Below are 9,584 nucleotides of genomic sequence, written 5' to 3' on the forward strand. Positions count from 1 at the left end.
AGTTCGTCGGTTCGAATCCGATGTTGTCGGCAAAAATTTCGATACAGATTTGTAATTATTCCTGTTACAGTAAGGCAAAGAACAATTTAAACACTTTGAAGTGGATATGACCCGAATATCGCTTAATTAAAAAACTGCACGCTTTACGCCATCTGACCTTGAGAAAATACGCGAAAATGGCATAAAATCACTTGCTTACAAAAACAATATGAAACACATGATAAATTATCATTAAGAAATCTCACTTAAATATTATGCCAATCCTTATGCCGTATTAATAAGCGCACAACAAGTGAGACGTAAAGCCAAGATTAACTTCTTGCTATTACCTCACATGAGTAAATATCAAACTACAGTAAACCACGGCCAATCCGGACTCGTTTGGAACAAAATAAAAAGTCCGCATTGGGCGAAGATCCCGATTAACCGATGTCGATTAGTTCACGCCTTCCCACATAGCAAATCATTTGCACCTCGAGTTTTTTTTCCGAATTAGGCGAAGATCCGGTTTAATCGAGGTTTACTGTATATCTCAAGTATAGTTTAAAAATGCTACTGCGTGAAAAAGTACTAGGACAGCCATGTGAGCAAAAGTTTGGCAAAACGATTATGTAAATACATATTTTATCGCAGTTTATCACTTCCGTATTTTTAGACCTTAAAATATCCCGAGGAAATAGACTTTTGTCCGTTGCGAGGTGCAGAGCCATGGGACCATTCCCAAGTCTGGATTGGCACCGTAACCGGCCGACCGCGATGGTCAAGTTTGACGTAGCACCTGTAATGACGTAGGATAAATTTATGCTACAGCTGTGGACCAGAATGTGTGAAAAAAAAGAATGTGTTAGCTGTTGATTGTTACAGCTTTTATAATTTTGGTTTGTATTCCGGGAGTAAAATACCATGAACATGTTAGATCAGTGGTTCCCAACCGGGGACGAATTTTAAAACTTGATGGGAGGAACTTCAATTTGAAGCCTACATTTGAGTCATAAATAAACACTTAAGCTGTGCGAAAATAACCTGTGAAGTTGATAAAAGACCCGATTTTAAAGTATATTTGTATGGTTAATTATCTACTATGTAGTCTATTGGGCAGCAACAAAAATGTTTTGAATTGTCAAGAGAGTATTTCCACGATAAAGGTTGGAAACTAATGTGAAATTTAACCCTATCCAGTAACCAGCAGCAACGATTTGAACACATTCTTATGAGTTTTAACATGTGTTGACATATTATCTTGAGGTAGGTCCAATAAAGATAATGCCTTTACTGATACAACTTACTTTCTATTAGGCCTGGTCACATGACAAAGTGTGATGAGTGCCAATTCTAGTTCCGGACTTTTTCCAATCATCACCCCACTCAACGGTTTCATGTAATTGTCCCATTGGAACCTTGCTCCAAAAATGTTCGGCTGTAAAAAAAACTATCGGTTTTGCTTTGTGTTCAAGTTATCGATGGACAACACAAAACTCATGCATAATGTTTGTTTTTTTTTAACTTTAAAGTGAAATTGAGTTGGAACACATGCATTTTCTGCAATACATTAAACTATTAAAGTATTAGTTTAAAACACAAATAGTATTTTTAAGGCCTGGTTTATCGTTTTGTGACATTAATTAGTCTACTTAATTTAGCCTTCTATGTGACTTTTAGAAATAGTTTACTTTTAAATTTGTCCTTAACCAAAGTTTTTATTTGCTAAAATTGGTATCAATTTCACTACCTTGCGTTTATGCACGTATCCGTGATAGTTGAGGTTTCCACTTTGTTCTTCCAAGTAAAGTTGAACCCAATTGTGAAAACCTGATACTTTGTTATATTTCACTTCGCCAACAAAAACGTGCTCAAACCTGTACAAAAATAAACTCTTTAATCCAAACTTAAATCAGTTTTCCCACTAACAAGCATTTTTACGAATGTTACTCAGCACACAGTCGGGCCGGACATTTCGGGTTTGGTTCGGATTCATGGTTAGCTTTTTTAACAAAACCGTTTCGGGCCTGACTTCACGTATTGCGTCCGTAATTGTTTTTGTGAATATAAATTTCCTAGCTAAGGAGCTAATTGCTGGATATAACCCAACAGCCCTAAAATGTGTTGGGGCCATTGTCTATTATTGTCCAATGTGCATGTCTTCTATATGTTTGTATATGCTACCTAGAGAAAATAACAAAATAACAAGCATATGATTCAAATTTTAACATTGTATTTAGGAACACTAAACACGGACTTGAAGAGTAATTTAAAAAGTTCTTTAGCACTTTAGCAGTTATGTTTATGATCAAATTACCGCTGTATGCTTTAACAAAACGTATTTAGAAAAGTTGATTACCCGCACGAGTCATGTACTCTGTTCATCCTGCTGAATGTCTGGAACCAAATCGTATGGAGCATATGTTTAAAACCGGATAAACCTCCTGATCCAGCCAGCCCTGAGCGAAAAAAGTGGGGTTACTTGAGTTCATACACTTCACAAAGGTTAATTTGGGTCACAATTGTTAATGTTCAACAAAAGGTTATACTTCACGCCTGATGGAACCGATAACGTCACCCAATACAATTTATGACGTCATAGTTGGCAACTCGTGTCATAAACAAACATAAAGAACAAATATCGGTAAGATAGGCTACCTTTGCTGTTCATGAAGTCATACAGCCTTCGACCAACATTGGTTGCTAAAACTTGGTCAAGAAATTGATTGACTTCATCACGTTCCTGTTGTGTCACAACTTCCCTTCTGCCCTGCTGTCGTTCGTAGTTGTCAAGAAGAGCAATTAGGGAACGAAAAGTCGGCTGTTCTAAAATCTCTGGGTCAACGTAGGTGAAAAATCTGCACAAATCAACCTTTGACGTTTCTTGACGTCTAACTCAGTAGTTCCCAACCGGGGTGGAATTTTAAAGACGATTGAGGAATTTACTTTAATTTTAACACATTGTGGTTTGTACTTTAGCTCTGGGTATATAACAGGGGTGGCCAAACTGCGGCTCTCGAGCCGCATGCGGCTCTTTGAGCCTTTGATTGCGGCTCTTTAATGCTGCACATTCAATAACTGCAAAGTTTAGCCAAAAAAAAACGTTGTTGAGAAATAACTGCAAAAAAAGAAAGATAAACAGGAAAATATAACTTTTTAAACAGAATGGGAGGAGGAGTTTGCATTCATTAATAATGGAGGTAAACCTGTGTGTCTTATTTGTCCAGATTCGCTCAATCATTACAAAACTAGTAACTTGAAACGTCATTACGAAGCTTAACACAAAAACTTTCCCATCATATCAGCCTAATTTCAAACACCTTGCAGCCCAGGTGGAGACACACAGCATCACCACACAACAATCATTATTTGATAGCGTAGACTTCATTGTGAGTGAATAAATTCGTTTTTGATTTTTTGTCTTGCGGCTCTTTTTAAACTAGGTTTTGTGATATGCGGCTCGAGCATGAAGCAGGTCTGGCCACCCCTGGTATATAACCTGTAAAGTTGATTATAGACCCAGTATTAAATGATCTTTTTTGTGGTTTAGCATCAGCTTTGTAGTCTTTGGGGAGGAATGAATATGTATTAATTTGTTAAGTAAGGAATTCGTCGATAAAGTTGGGAACCACTGGTTTAACTTTTCACAAATGCTTACGGCTGAAAAGAGCGATCAACATTGTCCCCGTAGTTGAGGTTTTCTTGGGCGTTGATTGTGACATTATTAGCATGATTGTTGTCGAGATTCCACAATTCAAGGGATAGTTCTTTAATTTCTCGATTGCTGACTATATTCCTGGCAGCTTGTCCTTTACTCCTGGCAGCTTGTCCTTTACCTATTTACAGTGCAAAGCGTTTAGTTAAGTTTAAGTTGAGCTTTATGTTGCCCCCTAACTTGCAGTACTTACTTTGGAAGGCGTAGACTGTTGCAATGGTCAGAAAAAATGTAAACAACAAAGTTTTAATCATCATGTAATACATCAAGCCACCTTTTCTTTACTTATTAATGCACATTTTTGCAAACTGTTGCACATATATTGTCTGCAAAAATTCGGACCTATAACTCAACTCAATTTTGTAACACAACTTTCGTAACATATCTTTTTTACTTTCTATAACATCTGAAAATGATCACAATCCTTTAGCAGTGCTGGCTTGTAAAACAGCTATCAGCAAAACTTGAATGAGAGCCTGGTGTTAAATAGGACAAGTGGACTCACAAAATCAATATTTAAACTGTGTTGTGAACTTAAATCAATACAAGTGGATTTATAACAGGCACTCGTTACGTTCTTTACTTTTTGTGACGTCGCAGAAAGTTTCGTTACGTCACGATGGCATAACACCAAGCAACGAAAATGCCTTGACTTTTCCTTTTAAGACAGTTTTAAGTAGCCTTATTTCCGTAACAGGTTTCTATCGAAAATACACAGCAAAAAAGTAGGAAAACAAAATTAAATGCTACTATACATTATTTTGCACCTTTAAGTTAAATTTAAGTAAGTTTCAGTCCAAAAATAAAAATAACTATTTCACGTGAACAACTTATTCTGTTATACCTGCGTATCCTGTAGTATTCGACTTATATTAATAACCTGTAACCTTTTTACTATGTCTGTAGCTCATATTTAGTCGCCTCGGAGAAGAATTATTCATTCCCTTTTTCAGATTCTTTACAAGTCACAATAAGTTAATTTTTCCGCCATAACGACTAGATATTTCGATTTGTTAAATACAACACCAAGTTTTAAGAACAGGTTAATGTTGTCTGTGAAGGCGGTTAGATGTTAAAAATCAGCTACGTACGGTACTTCGAGTTTTAACCTACTTCCTTGCTATGATACTAACAAATCTGTCTGTCAGTTTACACTTTACAGACAATGGTATCACGCCAAAAACGTCACACAGCTAAATTTCAAACAGCCATTGTTCACTTTTATGCCTAAACTAGGAAGAACTTTGGAAGCAAGTAGCAGGGGAAACCTGTATGGTCACTTTGCGTCTCTTCTTTAACCACTTTTTACATGGAGTTAACCGTCTTGCTAGTCGTTAATTCTTATTTTTTTGGCACTATTTGAAAGTCACCTAAAAAACAAACCCAAACTTGCATTGGACTTTGAAACACAATGCATCTCTGTTTGTTCGTTTGTTGTGACACAATAAGAACAACGCGCCATTTGATTTTGATTTACAATCCTTCCATTCCTAATAATTGTGATTGACACCCATTGCATGAATTTGCAGTTCGTCTGCAGGCACAAAACAGTTCAATTAGCCGAAACACGTGCGTTTGAAAGGTTGCTGCACTGGCAGTCATTTTGCTGGTACGTCTGCAGTACCAGAACGTTTACAGGCAGAACAACATGAGTTTAGTGTTGAGATTCAACGTGATCAGGTATTATGTTGATGTGTACGATTGTGTTTTGTACTGCTTTTTAATATCTAGCTTGGTCTTTTTGAAGTGACTGATCATTTACAGCAAAACAGTACATGTTGTTTAGTTTTGAGATTCAGTATATATTATGTTGAACAGCTAGTGTGATTGTGTTTTGTTCTGCTTGTTTAACATCTAATTTGGTTTTTTTTGGAGTGCTAAATCGTTTACAGAAAAGTAGCTCATTTCGTCTCAGTGTTAGGATTCTGCAGGTATTTTGTTGTGTGATTGTGTTTTGCTCTGTGGTATCAATACGGAACCGATGGATTTTCCGACGATCAGCAGAAGTGTTCAGAGCTAAACTTAAAGGTGAGATTTTCTGGTTTTGTTGTTAAACGTATTAAGCGATTTTGTGAACTGTAAAATCTTGATCTACTATGGCCATGGAGCAACTTAAACATGTGATTAAGGTTTAAAGCAGGAGAAACCTTTATTGTTTTTTAATATTTCGTGGCCTCTTATTTCCATTAAGTGAGGACAAATGCGGAAAATACCTTACGCATCTCTTGGTCAAATCAACTCAAAAAACAACAATAAAATTTGATAGGTCGTTTAAATACGTTTTATCATAGTACGCCAGGCCTGTTCAAGGCGTTATACCGAATCAGCTGGTCTCCCAAGCATTCCCATATGGCAAGGCATAGACTAGAAAAATCTAGCCTGCGGTGGGATTCGAACCCACGACAGGAGTCTTTCCGGGACTCGCGCTCTACCAAATACGTTTTACGTATAATTTTTTGGTTTCAAGTCACAAAAACAAAATTACTAAACGCCAACTATCATATAATGACACTAATTAGAGGCGATTGTTTTTCGGTTTCTGATATCTGATAGTTTTCTTAAATGCATCACTTAACGTACCAGGTAGATAATACTATGGACAGTCCTATTTCTTTGTTTTGTGTAATATTGTAGAAAAAAGCACAAAATTAACGCACAAAATGTGAACCACTCTGAATTTGACGCAAGGTTGCAAACAATTAAAACACAACACTAAAAACTTTATTTGTAAGTGTAAATTATTTATTAGCAGTGACATGAAAAAAAAAAATGATTACCGATAATGTATGCTAAACACGTTGCCCCGTATGAATCTTCACGAATATTTGTTCATACCAAATACCACTACATGCAGTTACGCAAAAATACACGTCATGCTTATTCAGTTGACAAACAATGTCAAAACCTAAACTTTGTCCTTGTCGGTAAAACTACCAACACATGAACTCACGGCACGCAGGTTTGCTAAATTCCGGTAGGTGGCGCACTCAAATATTTTAAATGCAGTTTGTGTAAAAAATGCTGACGGTAAAAAAAAATGCTGACGGTTAGGGCTGTTACGGTTTGATCATAATAATAACAATAACATTAACCTAAAGACCTAGTTGATAATGTTAAATGTAGTTCCTAACTCTATCCCAGTTTCACTGTTTTTTTTAAATAGCTGCGCTCTTTACGATCTCTATCGGTATTTAACAAACCGTGTGGGTAGAGCTACTAACACCATAACTCACTTGACACCCAAAGTCGATTTGGTTATATCTCCAAAAATGCTTACGGTTAGGGCTATTAGGGTCGGGGTAAGGTATTAGCACTTAAAATTCAATAAAACTAACCCAAAAAATGAGTTACTAATGTAAAAAAATTAAAAACTTATTTCCCAACCCATTTATAGCCGCTAAATAGAAAATTCAGCTCTTTACGCCCCCTAATCGACTTTGGGTGTCAAGTGAGTTATGGCTCTACCAACCGTGTGTGCTGTGTGCAGTGAGTTCCTGTGTTAGTAGCTCTACCGTCCATATCAACGGCCATCTCGAAGAAAACAACAACCATTAACTTCTTTCAAAGTAAAAGATTGTTATCATACAACGTCGTGGAGTGTTGCAATTTTGTTGGCCTCTTTTCGAATCTTCTTTAAAACTGCTAAGTTGGGACATTTATCATTACATCCACTTAGACATTCGTCTTGTGTCAACTTGTTGAGAGTGTTCAGAAAGTCCTCAGTAACATGACTTGCAGCAATTTGTTCGTCTTTATGTCGAATGTTGCCATCAAAAATGACTTTTCCTTTTTTGTCCGGAGATATGCTAACTGAAAACCTAACTGGACAATTGGTAAGCACACAATAACCAGAGCATGAGAAAGTATCTGTATCCTTGCGTCTCGACTGAGCTGTCTGAACGCGATGGCTTCGAAACGCAAATGTACAAACGTTGTTGTGATTTTTTAGTTGTTGAATAATCCAGTCTTTCCAGCAACTGTCCGTAAATGTTCTTCCTTTTTGAGTTGCGCGGCATTTCTCCCATACAAATTTGTCAACTTTAATTTGCCCAAAAGACGGTGATTTAGCAGGCGACCCTTGATCTTCTGTGTTGTGAATTTTGTCCTGCATTTGCTTTAACAACTTACGGTTGCGTCTGAAAGGCAAAATAAATGTGTTATCATTTCAAACGAAAACAAACATTACGTACACAATGCACGGTTCTAAATATTCTGACCAAAAATATACAAGCCAGTATTTAAGTGTAAAACATCACAACGTTCTGAAAGTTACATCAGAGTTGTAAGTCGGGCCTGGCTTTACAATCTGTGTTAGTATTTTTTCAATAAATTTATCTAGCTATGTAGCCAGTTGCTATACCTGACCTAATGTCAAACAGCCCTAAAACTCCTTGCTGAAGGCCATTTGTCTGTTGTGTTTGTTGTCTAGGTCTTTCCTGAGGCTTTAATGTCTAAGCCTAGGCTAACAGCTGTCACTCAAACTTTCGGGCCTAAACTGGCTTCCTAAAAACGATTCGGGTTCGGGCTCAAATTTCAGGCCCGTTTACAACTCTTGAGTTACATCCCTTCTGTTCGTTTTACTAAATGACAAAAGAAACTGTCGAAACGTTTTGATGTTTTACACACAAATACTGGCTTGTATCTTTTTGCTCACAAAATAATACATCTTAAAAGTGAAACGTACCTGCAACGTTGCATAAAGCGAACGACATTTTTGCTCGAATAACACCTCTTCATTATTTTCAAATAAGTGCGGGCATCTTTGTATGAACACGTTTGTTCCATATCGTTCTTGCAGCTTGTGTAGTTGTATCTTTGAGCAGTGTTACAACGTGTGTTTTGCCTTGAACTGAATTGCCTTAAACTTTGCTGACATATATAAGCCAGGGCCGGAAAACCTGATTACAGCTGATTGGTGAACGCCGCCAACGGCACCACAGGGAGCTTGCACCCTTGTATAGTGCGATTCCACTGATGGTTCCGTCTTCCGAGACGGCAGTAATTACCAACCTAACAAACAAATTAACTCTAGAATAAGAATCCTCAGATCCAAGAACATAAGAGCACCCTTATCTATATTTCTTGCTAACAAGTAGATTTCTTGGAACATTGATGTTTTAGAAAAATATTGGTACGACGCGACTTTAGCTTTGAGACAAGCGCCGATAAGGGCTAAAGTTGGACGTGCGATAACTTTTGCAAAAGAAATAAGTGTACCGTGTTTATTTACACAATTATAGCTGCATACCTCACTAAAGCACACTGAAAATTTCGCGTAATGTTGTGTGTCAAACATTGTTTTATTTTAGAAAAGAAATGATAAGAGGATCAGAGCGCCCGCCGGCTAATGGCTTGGGAGATAGCCGTCGATTCTGAGGTTTGAGGTTTTTTTCTGCTTCGAAAGCATATCGGTACGTTTTCAGTTGCCTTATTAATGATCTACACATTTATCCGACCGTCTGCCACCATGTCTGAAAATGTTAAGCTGTGCCTAGTACATAGACCAGCACAAACGTTTTATCGGTATCACAACCCTAAAGTCTAAACAGCTAGTTAATTGAAACCAATCTTCTATTAGGGTAAATTTTATGACAAATTTATTGATCAGGAAATATTATGGTAATGATTAAGGCACCAGTGTTAACTTTTAACGGTAATACCAATGATAAAGAAATACAGTATTTCTTCAAATTACCTTCGTTCGTCGTTTAGCCTCTAAAGCCCTCAAAACAACAAAAAATGTTGGTTGTACTTGTTTGGTTTTACCATTTCAACGTTTTTAACATCACTCCTACCTAATTATTCTCTAACTGCCCTTCATACTTGAAAATACCCCCTGGGGGAAGCTATAAGCTATAGCACCCAGTATATTTAATAATCATGATTTCGA

At 37.1% G+C, this 9,584-nt stretch overlaps 2 protein-coding genes across 2 annotated transcripts; both read right to left on the reverse strand.

Annotated features, from left to right (window-relative positions):
• Nucleotides 1–36: 36 nt before the first annotated feature.
• LOC145204062 (uridylate-specific endoribonuclease A-like) lies at nucleotides 37–4,137 on the reverse strand. Its single transcript, XM_080076476.1, has 7 exons — nucleotides 3,888–4,137; nucleotides 3,638–3,815; nucleotides 2,638–2,837; nucleotides 2,339–2,438; nucleotides 1,730–1,856; nucleotides 1,287–1,417; nucleotides 37–778 (listed from the first exon to the last, which is right to left on the reverse strand). The coding sequence occupies exons 1-7, from the start codon at nucleotides 3,958–3,960 to the stop codon at nucleotides 652–654; spliced, it is 936 nt and encodes a 311-aa protein (XP_079932602.1). The 5' UTR covers nucleotides 3,961–4,137; the 3' UTR covers nucleotides 37–651.
• Nucleotides 4,138–6,290: 2,153 nt separating this feature from the next.
• On the reverse strand, nucleotides 6,291–8,556 carry LOC145205416 (uncharacterized). Its single transcript, XM_080078140.1, has 2 exons — nucleotides 8,379–8,556; nucleotides 6,291–7,830 (listed from the first exon to the last, which is right to left on the reverse strand). Exons 1-2 carry the CDS (start codon nucleotides 8,477–8,479, stop codon nucleotides 7,275–7,277), a joined length of 657 nt encoding a protein of 218 aa, XP_079934266.1. The 5' UTR covers nucleotides 8,480–8,556; the 3' UTR covers nucleotides 6,291–7,274.
• Between the last annotated feature and the right edge of the window lie 1,028 nt (nucleotides 8,557–9,584).

Source organism: Phallusia mammillata, chromosome 8, assembly GCF_965637545.1.
Source record: "Phallusia mammillata chromosome 8, kaPhaMamm4.hap1.1, whole genome shotgun sequence".
Lineage (NCBI taxonomy): Eukaryota > Metazoa > Chordata > Ascidiacea > Phlebobranchia > Ascidiidae > Phallusia > Phallusia mammillata.